The 18,722-nt window shown below is 44.6% G+C and overlaps 1 protein-coding gene across 3 annotated transcripts in view; it reads left to right on the top strand.

Moving 5' to 3' along the window:
- Nucleotides 1-18,722, top strand: part of GRID1 (glutamate ionotropic receptor delta type subunit 1) — a 593,210-nt gene that overhangs the window by 54,112 nt on the left and 520,376 nt on the right. The window contains exons 1-2 of one of the 3 annotated variants that reach the window (XM_062634050.1): nucleotides 7,925-8,354; nucleotides 10,532-10,687. In XM_062634050.1, the coding sequence (XP_062490034.1) occupies nucleotides 8,276-8,354; nucleotides 10,532-10,687 (235 nt within the window). In that variant the 5' untranslated portion in view covers nucleotides 7,925-8,275. Of the gene's footprint in view, nucleotides 1-7,924; nucleotides 8,355-10,531; nucleotides 10,688-18,722 lie in introns of those variants that run through there. The other 2 variants (XM_062634052.1, XM_062634051.1) reach the window with 2 other exon arrangements.

Below are 18,722 nucleotides of genomic sequence, written 5' to 3'. Positions count from 1 at the left end.
TTTTTAACAGGCTGTGTAAATAGGAAGGGAGAGGTAGTGAAGGGATGAGGCAATACTAAGATGTGGCTTTAGTGACTTAAACCACTGGGAAGCTTGTGAATTCCTGGGCGTGTTCGTAGGCACAAGTATTCATGGAAATAGCTACTTTTAAGGGAGCAGCATGAAATGCCCACAGAAAATCAACTTGACATGAACTTCTTTACACAGGGAAACCTAGGTTAAAAGGCAACTACTCTGTTCACGCACACAAACACCCTTTGCAGCCTAGAAGTAGGAAGGAAGATATGGGCTCTTCTTTTTTCTTTCTCTCCGCCTTTCTCACCAGGCCATATGGGAGTATTTCAAGGTGGCTTTATTTTCTCTCTGTTTCTCAAGAGGTGTATATCCTATCCCGCTCCTTCCCTAACACCTAGTCATCAAGACTCCTTTTTCAGGTGGGAGACCTAGTTTAAGTGCGTACTCTAGCAGAATTGAAGTGACTTGAATGTAACTAGGAAATGAGTATAACCAGCTTGTAGTTCTGGGTGGGCTTCTCTGTAGAGCTTTTCCAATCTGTCTCCGTGTAAGGTGGTGTCCCCTGCCACTCCTCTCTCCCTGATTAAAAAATTGAAAGAAAAGAATCATTAGACAGCTGAAGTCTTGTCACTTAGGTCAGCAATGGAGCCTGGATACCGAATGTTTGCATCCAGACTCAGATATGTGGAATGGGCTGGTCCCAAGGACCACATGAAACATTTTCTGTTTGAAATTATTTTAAATATGACTAAAAGATTTCTAGTCTCTGTAGGATCTACAGACTTGAAATTACTTGAAATTACCTATTTCACCTGCCAAAAATAAACCTACTGTGTTTTCCCTACACCTTCTAGAGAAGTAGAACAGCTGACTGTGTGCAGCAAATGAGGAAGGAACTTGGTGTTCTTGTTCACCCTTAAATTGAGAACTGAATACAGCGTTCATGCAACAGTCCACTCAATTAGTCATGAAATGAATCGGTGACTGTGATGGGAATGGAGCCCAGGAATCATGGCCCCTCTGCTCCAGTGGCTGGATTACACTGCCTTTAAAAAAAGATCCCCTTTTTTTGAGCATGAAATTTAAGATATAGTGTGGCAGTTTACCATACTGGCTTGATTCTTTTTCTTTTTTTCATTTTTCCCCCCTTTTAAAGAGAAAAATACAATAAGCAAGGGCATTGCTAGGATAAATTTTGAAGTCAGACACACAATGAGAGTGAAGTTTCTGTTACGAAATCTTCATTTCGTCCCTTCCTGGAAATATGAATATGAATTATGAACTCTATGACTGGCAACATTTTCCTGAAGAGAACACAGATCCTTGGGAGAATACATTCTCTTGGCCTCTGTGTGTAACTGCCATTAATGCTAATGGAGTCATTGAAAAGGCAAATACGCCCTTGTTTGTACAAATGGCTGCCAAGTAGATGTTGTAGAAAGAGGCTGGGGAAAAAAAAAACAAAACACCCCACAACAAACACACCCCAAAAGCCCCCAAAACAAACCAAACCCCACAACAAAACCAACTCTGTGACATAGCACTGCAAGTCAAGAGAGACCTTGCCCGCTGGGAGAAATGGCCTGTTGTGTCAGACATTAAATATAATGCGGTTTAGAACGGACTGTTGAGAAAGATCACCTTTTCTTAAAGATAAAATTACTTTCCACATAGAGTGCTTTCTATTGTAAGGCTTTAAAGGATTCTGCACACACACACTGCATCATTATTTAGTGGTGGCGAAGGACTGAGGTAGTGCAATTGGAAAGGCCCCTATTCTTTGCCTGAGATGCAGCAAAGGGCAGTGTTCAAGTTCTTGGCTTGTAGCAAAATCTTTCTGCTTACAGCACTTCTCAGTGGAGTTTGCAGTGAAGTAGAAACAAATACAAGATCAGTTGCTGTGTCTTGGCTGCAGGGCAGAACTTTTCAAATGTACATGTTCAGACTTCTTTGGCTATCTGCTTCAACACACGGCAGCATCTACTTTACCGGTTTTATTGCTCTCTAGATGGGTAAAGTGAGAAGGAGCAAGAACATGACTTTTCCAGTCTTCAGCCAACTGAAGTGAACTGCAGGATAACTTCTAGTAACTTGCTTTTTCCTTGAGTGATGTAGCCCCTGCTGCAGTTTCAGCCAGTTCTAGCAAAGAAAGGATATAATTCTAATGGTCAAATGTTGATAAATTTTGTAATAGTGAGAGTACTGGGAAATTTCAGTGAAGTAACTATACAATGTAGGTATTGTTCTTGGCTTCTTATCACCTGAGAAAGTGTGAGATAAATCAGTATGTATTTGTGGTGGCTACACAAGTAACGAGATCTGGGGGTTTTCTTGTTTAGGTTTTCGGTTTTGGATTTGCCTGTCTCTGGGTTGCCTGTGATGGCAAAGGACAGCTGTCCTAGCAGTGTCTCATCATCTATAATAGGCAGCTCACTGAACAGCTCATGAGACTGGACTGTGTGTACAATGTAGGTGGATCAATAAGAGGTACACAAGATATTTTTTAATAACTTGTAACCATTTGGACAATGGAGACAGTATCATTTCTATTCTCTTGTCTGTCTTAAGAATTGGGAGCAAGAGTTCCCTGGAGAGGATTTTATCTGTTTGGTGGAAAATCTTGTAAATTCCTTCCTCCCCTCCTCAGATGAGTGCTGATAAAGTTAGTTCAGAGATTATTTTGATATGGCTACTATTAAATAATGAAAAATTAATAAACATTCTTACTTGGGGAACTCGCATTCTTATACATCACTACTGTAACAAAGATGGCAGTCATACCTATCTTGCTCCTTTTTTTTCTTTTTCTTTTGAAAAGGGTCTCTGCTCATGAAAACAAGCTTAGAGAGTTCAGCCTTTTTCCAGTCAGTGTCCAGTGGATATAATAACAAGGAGCTTGCTTAGTAGTGGAGGAGAAAGAGTTTTTCCTGCAACTGAGTTATACTCGCATCCCAAATGGCCATGCCAAATGATTCTTTGGCTACCTGTGTGTTAAAGCTCTCCATATTGGTGGAGAGCTTTAAAAAAACACATATTGGTGGTATTAAAATGTTGTGAATAAACAGATGCCTTCTGATTTTTTTTCTGAATCAGTGTTTATTAAATACAAACGCCAAGATAGAGATTAAATTTACCAACAGTGATACAGCTTACCTTGGACTGCATAGAAAGTGCATTTATGCAGCTACAAAAATGTGGGAGGCTGGAAAAGCCTATATAGCCCTTGTCTATTGTAAAGAAAACACCAGTTAAAGAAAAACAGGGTGTTAAAAGGCACAGTTGAAAGAGAGGAATAAGGAAATAAACATGAATCTTATCAAGATGCAACAGATATTGAACTGATGGAATTAACTAAACCTAAGTATGAATTAAATAAAATCTAGGTTGTGTGTATTCTGCTGAATTAAATCAAGTAAAATCTGGAAATAATAGTACTTTGCCTTCTTTATGGCATCTTAAAAGGCATGTCAAACCAAATAAAGTTGTGACTGTGGTGAAGTTTCAGACTGTTAGTAGGCACACAACAAATTACTCAAGAATGTCAACTGTCCCACAAAGAACTCTGTAATTCAGCAGCCTCTTCTTGCAGAGAGACCCTAGTCCATTTACTGCTGGAAGATTATCATACTATGTTATCAGCTGTGAAAAGAGAAAAGAAGGTTTCAATAAGCTAAAGGAAGCTTCAGTAAAGCAACTGAAACCTCAGGCTGTCACCATAGGAAAATGACAATCAAATGACTTTTTAAACATAAATATCCATAAAGTTAGGAGTAGTGTAGGTTTGAGGTTTTGCATTACTATTTCCAAAGAGAAGCAGAGCTGTTAAATTTCTCTTTCTAAAATGCAATGAAATTTGATTTTGTGTGTAACTGCAGACATCTTGGCTACTGGGGAAGGAGGGAGAGTGTTGCTGTTACTAAGTTGTGTATTTGAATCTTTTTGATCGTTTTTTTATTCTCATTCTTCCAACCCCATAAATTGAGCACCTAGCACTGAGCACCTTGGAGATATTTCTTGCATCTTTACACCTGCATAAGTGATACAGAGGAGGGGTTCCATTCACTTTCATAATAATAATTACTGTTACATGTACACACAGAGATATATGCACACATATTTTAGGGGCTAGCTCTTACTAAAGCTAGGTGTAAATTCATGGGCTTTTTGGATTTGGGCTGTCAAGGGAACCAAAGAATCATCCTCTCCATCCCCTTACCACTGCTAGAGATAAAGATTTTTAAGAAATTGTTGGAAGTAGCTTTGGAGAAGACTGTTTCCCATGTCAAAACTACCCAGTCTGCGAGTCTTTTTTTCTCCTCTTCTCCTTCCCAAACAAGAACCATGATTTTCCTCCAATGCTTCTTGCACTGTTTTAAGCACCTACCGTTGTCCCAGTTTTATGTGGGGAAGCATCAATGTAGCTATTGTAAATGGGTGAAAGGAGGAGACACAGAAATGATGAATCTTGGAGCACTCCATTTAGTCTGAGCATAAGCTGTGATATGATTAAGAGTATCAATGTTCTGCTCTTGCAGAGCTCCTACTTATGAAGCAGCTTTGTAAATGCTCAGTAAACATGAGAGGCTTTACAGATCCAGGCATATCCTGCAACCATAGCTCTGGTGATGTCTTTCAAAATGCGCCTTGTTCTTCTTGTGGCAGCACAGAGGGACAGACCCCTGGGCACAAGGCTGCGAGTGTGATGCTGCACAAAACGTTTCAGTTCACTTTTGTAGGATGTTCTATGGTTTTAATTGCAATGTAGTTTTTGGACCCTTACTCAAGTAATTCTCTTGTAGTAGCAAAACCCATTTGGTACAGGTTTTATTCTATGTTTGCTCTGACAGAAGAAATAGCTCATGGTAGGTTAGCTTAAAATTACCACAGTGATTTGCAAGGGTAATAGGGCTGTTAGAGATGTGCATAGAATTGCATCTGTTGCCACGGAGTTGAACTTTGAGTAGTGACTCTCACTTGAGTTGGGTACCTACCTTGCATACTTCTGATGTCGTTATTCCATCGGTACTATAAATCCAGTGGTACCTTGTGTAATGTGTAATGAGTTGTCCCCTACACAATGATGATGGAATATCACTGTGACTTATAACACTCTTAATATGCAAAATGCTGGCAAATGGATTAGCTTTTTAGTGCTGACCATTGCATCTAAACAATGTACACCCACTACAAAATGTCAGTGCTCTTCCAATGGCAAATGATGAATGGCAGAATTGGAATGAGCTCTCTCATTTATACTGGCCTTAGAAATGCAACATTGATAGCTGTTTTGGAAGGAGGGAAATACTAATGGAAGCAGTAAGTTGGAGGGGAAAGATAAAGAAAGGATTAACGCAGGTAATGGAGAAGAAAAAGTAATGCAGGTGACTTTAATTAAGTTTAAAACCAGAGACAGTGAAGTTTTAGTACTGCAATTCTCCACCTTGCAGAGATGCTACTGAAGTGGCAGTTCTTTTTAGTGTGGTGGATCCATTCAAGTCTCATTGTCCTTCGTATGTTACAAAACAAGTTTTATGTATTTGAGATTTCTTTTAGGCCTTTTCCTCATTTGTTGTCCTCTGGCTGTGACAAATAGCCTTCTGCCCTTTTGGGGGGCCTGTTTCAGTTGGTCTGCTTTATAGTATTGTGGGCTCATGTCCCCTCTCTTAGCTAGGACTGGATCTTTTTCTGCAGGCAGAGTCTTTGCTCATGGATTTCACAGAAAATTTGTAATTTGTTCAATTCCCTGAGTTTAGTTTTTTTTTAGTATAATACTGCTTTACTATTATTCAGATAGCAGCCAGAAGCATCCAGCTGTGGTCAAGACCTCACTGTACAAACTTAAGTAAGAGGCAAGCCTGCTCCCAATTGCTTGGGGTATAACTGTTTGGACGCTTGCTTAAATTGCAGGGTTAATAGATGCATATTTCTACAGGTTTCAGGCTAGGATGGCAAAGCACATCTCAACCACAAATAAATTTAGCCTCTTTTCCTCTGTGGAAGTTGGAGATTGGTTCTGTGGTAACACTTCCCCCCTCTCTAATTCCCACACATGTACTTGTTACTGACATATATATGACTGTGGTCAATATAGGTGCTTAACTTTTTAAAGAGCCTGTGTAAGTCACTAAGTGCATATTGATTTGAAGCAAATGTAAATTAAAAATAATTTTTACTTGCTAACGTAGTCAAATAAGGAACATTTCTATTGATCTTTGTCCCAAAAGCCCATTATCTGGATTAAGTGTTTTTATTATATGAAATACAGTGCATAGTATATATCATTCTGCATTGATCAGTGTGAAATTGCATGTTTAAGACAAGCACTGTACGAGCGGTTAACAAGTGATTTATTTTTTAAAAGTAAATCCTGCTTTATTTACCCCCCACTTTTACCTGTTCAGCAGCTGTGCTTGTAACTGACCAGGAGGCTGTTGACGCATGTGGATCAACACATTCTTGCTCCTATCATTTCCGTTTTGGCTTCCTTCCCTTTCACCCTGCTCCATCTACACTATGTTCCCTCCCCCTTCTGCCTCCCCGACGTTGTAGAGCTTACCTGTATTTCTGACTCCTTAGCATTGGCAGTTTTTGCCACACTGTGCTCTGCATTGAAAGACTGTTCTCTGTATTAAATAAATACATTGCGGCAATCTCTCATGCCAGGAAGCGATGCTAAGGAAGTGGAGAATTTAGTAGCGCATGTACAGGTGACGGTTATAAAAAGTGTGCTGAATCTACACGCTAGTGCCGCTGTACCGACGGGGGTGCGGGTCGGTGGTCCGCTGCAGCCGAGCTCCCGGGGTGCCGCCGGCGGGGCTGCTCCCCCCCGCCAAACAGGGGCCCCGGCGCTGCCTCCCGGAGGCAGGATGCGGCCGCGGCGCTCCGCTACCAGACTAGCCCTTGCAAGACGGCGACCTCCAGGAATCGCTCTGCCTCTCGCTACCCAAACGCTGACAGTATCTACACGTATCGCCACAGCGGGCCGTGCCTCAGCCCCGCAGCAACTTAATAATCTTGGTAACATCCTGCTCTCGACTCATTTTCTTGGCAATAGTTTTAATTACGTTTCGGGCTCCTGAATGGTTTTCTCTGGATCCTTGGTATATTGAGACGCTTGTCACGTTTGGGTGCCTGCAATCACTGATGCGTTTGTTTTAGGGGATGAATTAGTCTTCTGAGCCTGAGCATGTCCAATTTCTGAATTAGCTTTCATTGAAAGCTAGAACAAAACAAAACAAGCAGCGGTTTTGCTGTGCCACTTTCTTTCTCCCACCCCCTCGTTCCCCGCGGCAGGGTAAAAAATCGCGCGTTTCCATTCGGCTCGTCAAAAGCGGATTCTGGCCCGAGCCCGAGCGTGCGGAAGAAGGGGCAGCTCCCTCCTTCTCCCCCCCAACCCCCCCGCCGCGGTGCCCCCGGCCGCTGAAGTTGGGAGAGCGGCAGTGAGGGCAACCCCGGGCCCCCCGCACTCACCTCCATGTAAGGGGCGGGAGGGAGCCGCACCGACGGTGCAGTGCCGCGCCAGCCTCTCTCCGGGCCGGGCGGGGGCCACGCAATGCCGGGCGCCCTCCGGGCAGGGGCTGCCGCCCCGCGGAAGAGCCTGTGCCCGGCAACCGAGATGCTGGCGAGCCGCCTCGCCTTTTCCTCCGCTCTCTGGGCTGGGAGCATGCTCCCCCCCGGGACATATACACACATTATACATACATATATATAAAAAAGATTATAATTCTGCATACATCTAAATACGTTAACTGCGATTAATTTCGCTGCTCTTGCAGGGCCACCCCGCTTCCCCGCGGAGCTGCGAACTCCCCTCCATGCCGCCCGCCCGAGCAACCCGCTGCCCGATCCCGGCCGCCGCCGCGCCGTGCCCCGGCGGCACCGAGGCTCCGCAGTCACGTGGCTCGGGGGGCGGGCGGCGGCGGCGGCGGGGGGGCCGCTCCGCAGTTCGCGGTCTGCCGGCGCCCCGGCACACACCGAGCGCTGGAAGCTCCGCTGCGCCGTCTGCCAACCCGGGATCTACCTCCGTGCTTTTTTATCCCCGGCTTCTTTTTTCTCTCCCCATCGCCCGTTTTTCTCAGTCTCGGAAAATTCTTGGGGTGCTGGGGGAATTTGGGATTTTCTTTCTAAAAGGGGGTGTCTGGGCATCTCCCCCCCCCCGCACCCGCTGCCTTGCTCCACTTGCCCTTGCGCCTTTTTTCTTCTTTTCCCCTGCCAGTCTCTCCACCAAACCCGGGCTGATGTGCTGTGCAAGAGGCTGGAAATGGAAGTGTTGATGCTCTGGCTTTTCCCCTGGATATTTCAGTGCGTGTCGGTGCGGGCGGACTCCATCATCCACATTGGTAAGAGAGGGAGCGGGGCGGGGGTGGAGAGGGACGCGGTGGCTAAATAAATAAATAAAGGGAGCGTCTCGTTTAACCGCGGGAATGTCACAGGCAGCGGTTCAACCCAACTCTGCGGAGAGACAAGAGGAGGGAAGGGCGACAGGCAGCCGAACCCTTCCCCCCCACCCCCGGTTGTAAAGTTAGGGGCGAAACGGCGGCGGGGGATGGGGGGGTGGGGGTGTTGTGTGCGCCGGGGCGGCCGCTGCGGTCTCCCATGTGGCAGGCGAGCCCGTGCGGGGACCTGTTTGCGGGGAAAGGCTTTCTTCCTCCCCCCGCCGCCCGCCTCCTCCCCACCGAAAACAAACAACCGCCCCCAACACCCCAGCGGGAGGGAGCCATAACCTGAACGTGCTTGTAGGGAAAACTTTCGGGGAGCTTGAGCCCGGGTTCCCAGTCCCGCGTTCCCATCCCCTGCCGTAGCAGGTGTCAGCCGAACCGGAATGCAGGGGGAGGGGGAGGAACGGGGGGACTCGGCTGGGGAACGGTTAGAAAGGAGAGATTTGTAGCGGCTGTATGCGTGCGTGTGTGTCTATGAGCGCAACTGTAGTGGTCTGAATAAGAGATCTCATTACATTAAACCCCTGGGCAGCAAGGAGGCTGGATCAGCAGTGGGAAGAAGAGAGGGATGAATAAGCGGCAAAAGAAAGGCTGATGTGAACTTTTATGGCTTCTGGAAGGCATGGTGCTGTCCGCGGAAAGCCTGGCAAGCAAAAGCGAGTCTCTGCAGTCACCTTTTGGCTGGTGTCGAAAGGTACTAGCAGGAACGAAAATGAGGATGTTTAGGGTCGGAGAGGGGGTAGAGAATCACTTGTGGAGGATGATCGAGGAGAGTACAGATAATCGGGAGTACGGCTGGGAAATGAAAAGCCGTAATTCCCACCGGCCTTTTCGGGAGGATGGCAGATCAAAAAGAGGAGGGGGCAGCGGCGCCAGCGACCCTGGCGAGGGGAGGCTCCGCGGAGACCGGAGGAAAGTCCCGCTGCGACCCGGGGCGGGGAGGGGGAGAAGGGGCCGACCCCGTCCCAAGTTTCCCAGCAGGGGCGGCTCCGGGGCCTGTGGGGTTGGGGGGGGGGGGGGGGATTCTCTCGGCGCCGCTCGCCTCCGGAGCCTGGGGGCGCAGCCAAGGCAGACAGCATTGCGGAGGCATTAAGGAGACGGGGCCAGCCCTGACAGCTGCGGGGAACTCCGGTTCCGGGGCACTCCCAGGGCAGGGCAGACCTGACTCCGGCGGCATCGGGGCCAGCCCCGCGGGAAGGCGGGAGGGGGGGCAGCGAAGGGAAGTCCCTGACCGAGGTCGGGGAATAGCCTCCGCGGCTGTCTTCGGCCACGCTCTCCTGCGAGTGGAGAGGATGAGTTACCTCAGCTTCTCCCCGCACGAACTTCAGCCCGAATGCTGGTGGCGAGCAAACTCCTCGCGGAAATAGCGGTCCAGTGGGCAAGAAAAAGAGAGCTGCTGTGTGCAGGGCCAGATTTCCCATGGGCAGTACATGGAGGCTCCAGCCAAAGGCGCGCGCGGTGTGAATCAGCAGGACTTCTCCAGGCGGGGGGATAACGTTTTTTTGCTTGTTTTGTTGCCAGCACTAAAGAGCTCCCACCGCCACGCAGAGCCGGGCAGTTAAGCCTAGTGTGGGCGTGCATACGCGCTGTAGAGAGCGGATTTTATGTAACACACATCGCCAGATGTTTTCACGTTAACTGCATAAACAGGACAGTGAAATTAAAGCTTCCAGGTTATGGACACAAATCCGGGCTTCATGTTCGTGTGCGCATGCAAGCCTCAATAAAACTGTGCCCGAAAGGCAGCAGCCTAAGGACCCTCAAAGCAGTGAGCAGAAGTTGGTCAAATTCCCAAGACTGCTCCGTTTCCCGTCACTGGCGAGGTGCGTCCCTCACGGCAGCGTGGCTCCGGCTCACGGCTCCTTCGGTGTCGGTGGAGCAGAAGTGACGGGAGGAGGTCTGAGCCTCCCCGTGCTCTGGACGAGCCCGTGCAGACACATGTGTGGGTCCGGGCCCCATAGGCGTCCAGTGCCCCCGCCGAGCCGGCTGGAGCGCTGCATAGTCCGGGTAGGGGAAAGACAAGGGGGTTTCTGTGGCGCCCGAACTCTCCTCACCCTCTGTCGCCTTCCCCTTCTCAGGTGCCATTTTCGAAGGCAATGCTGCCAAGGACGACGAGGTGTTCAAGCAGGCAGTGTCGGATCTGAACCTCAATGACGACATCCTCCAGAGCGAGAAAATCACTTACTCCATCAAGCTCATAGAGGCCAACAACCCCTTCCATGCGGTGCAGGAAGGTGAGCGCCCCGGGCGGCACCCCCCGGTGCGGGCGGGCTGCGCGCAGGGAAGGGACCGGGCTGAGAGAGGATCCCCCCTGCCCGGCCCGTTGACGGGGAGGGAAAAGCCCGGACACGTCCTGGCGCTCGGCTGGAAACTTTTCTTCGGTCGGGGGTTGGCGCTGTCTTACCAGGAAAAGGGACGCGCGGCGCGGTGCCGTGGTAGCGTGCCCAGCCGTGATGCGCAGGGCAGCCCGGGCTAGTGGTGGCAGCCGTGGGAAAGCCGGCATGGCATAGCACGGCGCAGCACGCAAGGCGGGGCGGCCGGTCGGTCCTGGATCCACAAGCGGCCGCTCTCTTCGCCGCTGCGGAGGAAAAGCCGGCCTCCACCGCCGCCCTGGTCCACGCGTATACGCTGCTGGCAGGGAAGACGAGGAGGTCCTGCCGGGGGAGGGATGATGGTTTCATACGGCGGCAAGGGGTCGGGCAGGACGACTCGGTGCTTGCGGGAGGTGACGGGGCACAAGTCGGCATCTCGCCCTGCGCGTCTGCCCCAGAGAGAAGCAGGGTTCGGGCGGCCGGCGGCCGCAGCGCGGCCCTTTGAGAGTGGAGCTCCTCCCGGGTGGCTGGGGAAGAGGGTCAGGTAGCCCAGTAACGCGGGCTGAAAACCCTCACAGAGTTTGCAAGATCTGACAAGTAGCTATGTAGATAAATCACGTCAAATTTTTTTTTTATTCTTTTTTTTTTTTTTTCCCAAAGGAAGACGCTTAAATTAATCAGCTTGCCTTTACAAATAAGACTTATTTGTGATTTAATGAAGCCAAGGTTAATTATGGCCTAGGTAATTTCAGAAGCTGTGTTTTTCAGTAGTAATTATTCTAGAAACAGAGAGCTATTTATATACCTAGACTAGAATATTTTAAAAAATGATTCATCACCAGCCTTACCCTTAGTTCTACAGAGCACAGAATGAATCTTACCCTGTATGAAAATTTGCATTAATCCATATGTATTTATGCCGAGTTGTGTACATGTAAATTATGGCTACAAAATTACACCAAATGTTAATGTTCATGAACTCTGAACAATTTCTTCTGCCTTTTTTTTTTTTCCCTTGGAGTAGGTGCTAGTTAGTATCACATGCACTCAGGAGAAAGAGCAGTATACACGTTTTTAAGGGTCTAATCCTGTTAACAGTAGGATTCCTCCTGATGCTCTGGAAGCTTAGTAAGGCAGTATGGAAAAGCCCTTTATGAAACTGGGAAGAAAGGGATTTTAAAACAAAACTTTACCCACCAGAGGAAAATAAAAATCTCTAAAAATAATAATGTGTTGATTTATTGGCAAAGATTAACTCTGAACAATTGGATACATTTGCAAAGCTCAGTGTCCTATACTGGAGCTTATTCATATTCATGGAAGTGACAGTAGTTGGCTGGCTGAACAATTGCTTTCAACAATGTCTCTTCTCAGCACTAAAACTTTATGAAACTATTCTGAGTGCCCTGTGATCTGACAGTCCTGTTGATGGAGTCCCTTTGCTTAGTTTTGTTGAAAGCAGAAAAGCATGAACTGGAGCATTCTTGACCCACTAGGATTTTATTTATTTTTTCTTTTTTAATTGGTTTATTTGCTAACCTTGAAGATTCATATTGCATTTTTGAAGACTGTTATGAAAACAAAACTTCTCTATTGAAAATCCATGATGGACCCACAGAAAAGACTCTGGTCAGATTTTTAATCTTTTTGATACAAAATCTTTGTGCTGCCTGAGTATATGTAAATAAAGATATTTCTTACTGTCTCTTCCAAGATACTTTTTCTGGGCTCATGTGCCCATTGCAATTAGAATTGCTCTTTGATGAACTGACCCCACACTGGAGAATTCAGGAAGTGGTTGATGGATGTCACAATTCCAAAGAGAACTTGTTCTCTGTCACTGCTTGATTAAGGCATATCAATGTGTCTTCTTTTGGGAGGACTGCAAAATGATCCTATCTGTGAGTAAAAGCTTGCCACAGTGGGAGAGCCAAGATAAGAGTATCAGACTTGCTCAATTTCCTGGCTTCCTTTGTTGGTTCAGGTCAGGTCTTTTTTTTATTTAAGATTTAATTTCCTACTTTTGAAATGGTTATGCAACTTGCTGACAGAATGATCCACAGGATGTACAAGTTACCACATTATTCTTACTGAGCGGAGTCTCTCTGCCCAGTGTTACTTGGTGTCATTCTGACTATTCAAAATCTAATTGTATTGCATTGTACGGATGTCCTTCTCATTTTGGTATAATATTGCTTATAGTAGTCAAAATAACCTGGAGCAAATCTGCTGCCCAGACTGCTTGTAGGATCTTGCTGCTGCTACATAAAATGCCCTGACACCCACATTATTCTTCTGCAGTGAATTGCTAAGCAGCACCATGGAAATCAATGTTACAAGCATTAGTTTCATAGTGATGGAACTTTTTATAGTAAAAACCAATTTGGAGTAAAAATAGACCATTGTGATACTACTGCCAGAATAGTTCACGCAAGCAAACCAATCACAAATATTGTTTTTATTTGAAGTGTCTTTTGCAGAGTCTTGTGAGATGACATGGTAAATTACTCCTTAAGTCCTTGTAAAAGAATGCTGCAAGCAAGGACCTTCATTTCAATGATACTGTGCTAGTAAAGTTATAGAAAGTCATCCTTCCGTGTAACAATGTCTGTTACACAGTAACAAGACTTTAATTACTGATGGAGATAGTCTTTAACATGCATTTATTGTGCAGTTGGAGAACTTCTGCATGGGTAGGAACTATAGGATTTTTTTGGTAGGAGCAATGGATTTGCAAAAGTAAAAGCCAAACAGAAGGTACCTTGCCTTTCATAAATAGTTTTCAGTGCTGGAAGATGCTGGGAAGTGTCATAAGATTTTGAAAACAAGCTTTAGGGACTTTAGAGAGATAAGGGCACTACTGTGATAGTTTCTGATGACTGAAATAGATAAATAAAATGCAGCGATCCTGTTTTTTCAAAGGTGGGCACTCATGTTAATGGTGCCAGAGAGCAGTAATTAACAAAATGTAAATTGTGTTCCATCTTGTCTTTCATTTTAATATACATTGCAGAAACAAGATCCTGTTGTGCTGTGAATTAAAAAGGTTGCTTTGGCCCCATCAAACTCATATTCTATAACAAAGTGTAGCAAGTGGGTGGAAGGAACTTCAGTGGCAAGGGATGTAACAGTAAAGAATCAACAGACCCTAGTGTACACATAAAATAGGACTTTTGTCTGTGCTTGCAAGTAGTCATCACATTTTGTAGAATATTGCTTTTATGTATGCGGGAATTACTTGAAGGAAAAATTGCTTTTTCACTGGCTGTCATGGGAGAAAATATACATGGGGAATCATTGTTCTTTTCATATGGTGTTAAGGAAATGAGCTCAAATCACAGACATGATGTTAAATTATATCTTTGCTTCCAAAAGAGCTATGTGCTCAGTTTCTGTTAAGTGGTTGAAATGTGAGATAATAAGTGCTTGTTTGTGTGTGGTGTGTATTCAGGCTAGTACTGTGGTAACCTTTCTGTGATTCAAGGATTCAAATAAGCTCAAAGATATGAGAAACAATTTAAAGCTTTCAGTTCAAATTGGGATTTTTGAGCCTGCCATTGGTCTTGAAAAGGGACTGTGTGTATGATATATGGGTGGCAAACAAGTTTCTAGCTGGGCTTGAAAACATGATTTTATGTTTAAACTAAAAAACAAATAAAGCTAAAATGTAAGTTTCTAAAATGCTGCTTTTAGAGGTGGAATACTTAGCTATAAGTCAAAACTGGGGCATAGGAAAGCTAATACTCCGAGTGCTCTTTGGAGAAGGGATCCAAAGGAGACAGTTACTTGGAAACTGTGAAACTTTAAAGCCTGGTTTCTCAGTGGATGGTGCTTGCACATCTATGTAGATTTCCTGGAGCTGAAACTTGCTGTTCTCTCTGCATAGCAATTTCAAATGAATTGTTTCTAATTTGGGCAGCCTTGTATGTGTGCTTGTTGATGTTAAAATGCTGTCAGCTCTGGAAACCAGAACAGATTTGGAAAATCAGTATGTGATTTGAGAGCAAGAATGGTGTTCCATAAAAGGGTTTATTGTCAGCATGCTGCTGTGGTTTCAGAGCAACTCAGAGCGGCTGATTTTTTGGATATCTGTGTTGTATACCATTGGGTGAATTTGATCTCTTATCATAGTCAGTAGGACTTGGTAATGATACATACTTGGCGTAGAATAGAGTAGATAGAATAGACTATTTCAGTTGGAAGGGACCTACAATGATCATCTAGTCCAACTGCCTGACCAATTCAAGGCTGACCAAAAATGGAAATGCCTCTTAAAAACTGACAGGCTTGGGGCACTGACCCCCTTCGTAGGAAGCCTGTTCCAGTTTTTGACCCACATGCTTGGTAAAGAAGGGCTTCCTCTCCCCCCCCACCCCTGCACCTCTCCTGGTGAAGCTTTGAACCTTCCCATGCACCGTGTAACTGGATATCGTGGAGGAGAGATCAGCACAGAGTTCTTGACCTGTCTTGGTTCAGCACATATATTTCATGTTACTACAACTGTTGCTTTCTAAGAGTTTTATTTGTTAAGAAGGTGTAAGCTGATCGATGTGTAGATAATGAAGGTGAAATACAGACATGGAAAACAGGACTCAGCAGCTATGTTGCTATTCTTACATTTATTTATCTGGCTAAAATCTCAAGCAAAGCTATGCTTGTCATATGTGCATTGCCCAGTGGCAGGAAACTGCAGAGTGGTGTGACTGTATGCTTGTGTCTGTGCATGTGTCTCACGGTATTTGCACATAGCTCTTTTTGCAAGCCTGGGACTCTTACTTGAGTAGTAGTGCAAGTGTCCCTGACCAGAAAGCCACAGATGGCCCAGAAGCTGTGTCCTGGCAAAATACAGACTTAAGACTTCAGTTAAAAGACTACTTTCTCTGTTTGAGATTTTAGGTGGCTATTAAATATAGAAGGGGACAACAGCTGTGAAAAGATACCCCTGGGCATGGTGATAACCCTTTCCTTGCCATTGGGTAAGCCCAGGTCTAGCACCATATGAAGCTATGTCACATAGGTGTTTGTGTAAATGTGGAGGAAGTCATTTTGTTTTGTTGAGCTTATAGTTTCACATGCTGCAGAAGTAAAGGTTGCTTTTAGAGTTAGGATGTTTTAATATCAGAATGGAAGAGTAGAGGGAAAGGAAAGGGAAGTTTAAGAAATAGAAACAAAAAATAAGATAAAAATTCATAAAATATTGCATATACAAATAATTAGTTTTTTTGCAAAGCAGAGCTTTATTGATTTGACTGCATTAGATTGGGGAATTTGGTGCCTAGCTAGAAATCATAGGCTGTACCTAGATTCCTAATGTAAAACACACAAAAAATGCAAAATTACTATCTGCCAGATAGCAGAGGATTGGTTTATATCAATATACTGTCAATTGATTTTTCTCCAGTGGTTTCTCTTAAGTCTTTCATTGTAATGTAACTTTACCTTTATCTGCTCTTCTGATGTGGCTTGCTTCAACGCAGATTTCACACCGTTTTCATCAGGGTATGGGGTCTTGTTTGGCAGTTTTTGACAGGTGAACTCTGAGCACATATTGCTACATAATTTTTTTCTAGCTTTTATCTGAGCTATCAACACTTTTTAAAAACCAGCCAGGAAGCATGAAGGGTGGTGATCCCTCCCATGGTCAGAGAGGCCTTGCTGTGTGACTACACATTGTTTTCTGTACTAGTTTGCTGCAGTTAAAAGCTGTTGCTCCGTGGGGTGAATGGGCTTAAAGATTTTACCTCCTTGTGCCCTTTGAGACCAGACCAAGGCCTGTTAAGGACTGCCACAGCGGAGACATCTGTGACACCATTGTCTCATCGTGGTTGCGTTTTCGTGCTCTGTAGTTGCATGGCTCAGTATATTACAAACTGGAGTATTTTGCAGAGCTAAAGAAAACATTCAATTAAAATGTCCATCTCTTCCCATTCATAGAATCATAGAATTGTTCCTGTATGTTTGTTATGCTAAAACCAAGGACCTGCAGGTATCTTTGGTAGGAAAGGAGTCAATAGGCTTTAAAGGAGTCTGTTTGGTGTTGAGAATGAAGGCAGGCTACAGACTGGGGGCAAACATCCAAATACCCCTTTGCTTTGTTGTTTCTTTACATCTATGATTTGTTACTTTGTAGCCATGGCTCTTGAGGTTCTGGTCACAATTTAATTGCAGGTGCCAAATATTTTGTACTTTCGGGAGGCCGTCCCTGGCACCCACGTCCCTGCTACGGCTTAGGTCTTTTTTTACAGGATCTGTTTGGGTTAGTTCCATCCCAGCCATGTTCTTTGCTTTTGCAGAGGCTTCTGCCAGTTCAGGTGGGGCTGAGCTGCCTGGGGACCAACCCCCATGCATTGGGGTGCAGCAGACAATGAGGAGTCAGAGGAAGCAGTAGGTACTCCCTGGGCTCACAGCTTAGCATCCCAAGGTAGTAAGGGTTGGTTGGTTGGTCCTGTGGTGTTCCTGTGGAAACACCAGGAGCATCGATGTGAGTGAGCTGTTTGGAGCAGAGAGTCCTGCTCCAGTTAGAAGGATTTTGTCTGAAATACTCCCCCCCTTCCATCTGCATAAGAGGTTAAGCTTACTTCTTCTCTCTCTTCTAATATATGGACTTGCTAATACTGTTCTTTCCATGTTGGGTGTGGGTCACCCATCTGTTTTAAGGGTATTGTGCACAAGAGTAGCTGCGGGGTAGGCTACAATTTTTTTTGAGTACCCAGTGGTCTTTCCCACTAATCCTGCTGCCGATCCTGCTCATTTATCAAGTAGCTGCAATTGGGTTTCTTTTTCTAGGATTTCATCATCAAAAATATGCTACATCATTAGCCAACATGTTAGAAATTATCCCAAATGATCAGAAATAAGCAATATTGATAAAAATATTAGCAAATATGTTTCAAGATTAAATATTTTCTTTCTGTTTCTCTTTTTATTTCATTTTTTTCTTGAAGAAAATATTTTTCTGAGTGCGTTGTTTGTCTGTGGCACCTTTTCTCAGTCGTTACTGTGGAGGAGGATCTGTAAATGTGAAATGTAAATGTGAAATGAGTATACAAAACTGCCTCAGCCTGATCTAGTTAAAATAATGGTGAAAAAAAATGGTCCTTAATTGTGAAATACAATCTGTATATATGCATGTATATATGTATGCCCATATATTCCATACAAATAATTTAATTGCTAGATTTACTGTAATGTGTCCAGCAGAGAATATGCATTGAGCTTTTCTGTGTTCAGAATCTTCCAGCTACAGATGATTAGAGGATTGACTGTCTAATATTACATTTTAAATTATGTCTTCATGCAGAATGAGATGAATTTAATATTGTGATGTGATTTATCATGCTATGGTTGAGCCATACTGTGAAAGCAGTTAAAAGTACATGTTCTTTGAACAGAGGGGTTATTGTCGTGTTTATTAAAACTGTTTATGGCTTACACTAGTCATTTACTGGAAGGAAAACTAAACAAAGTCTCAAAGCCTAATTATAGAATGGCAATAGTGCCTGCCTATAAGACTACAGCACCCTAAGAGTGTGGCTGAAATAGTTCCTTCAGATTTAACTTGCCACTTCAGAGGAACATAGTCAAACCCATGTTCATTTTTTAGGCAAAGATCAAGAAGTTCTTCATGTTTTTATTCATAATAAGTTCCCTCTGAGGGGAACTCCTGTTGTGTCTTTATTTGTCTCTGTCATCTCATGCTTAGAGGTATTTTTTCAATTTGCCCCTCAGAAAAAATTTACTTAAAATGCATTGTTGGAATCATGGCTGTGTGAGTCTTTTATATATATATACACACACACACACATATATATATATTCATTCTAGCAGGACACTTTCACATAAAACCAGACATCTGCATATATATACTCTTTTAGCAAACATATATAATGTATGTATAGTAGAATGAAAATGGCTCACACAGTTACTGCTTTTCTGGCAAAAGATTTTTCCATAATTT

The sequence above is a fragment of the Pezoporus occidentalis genome, unplaced genomic scaffold (assembly GCF_034315485.1).
Source record: "Pezoporus occidentalis ecotype Australia unplaced genomic scaffold, CSIRO_AGI_Poc_V1 ctg41, whole genome shotgun sequence".
NCBI lineage: Eukaryota > Metazoa > Chordata > Aves > Psittaciformes > Psittacidae > Pezoporus > Pezoporus occidentalis.
This window is presented reverse-complemented; position numbering and strand designations above follow the sequence as displayed.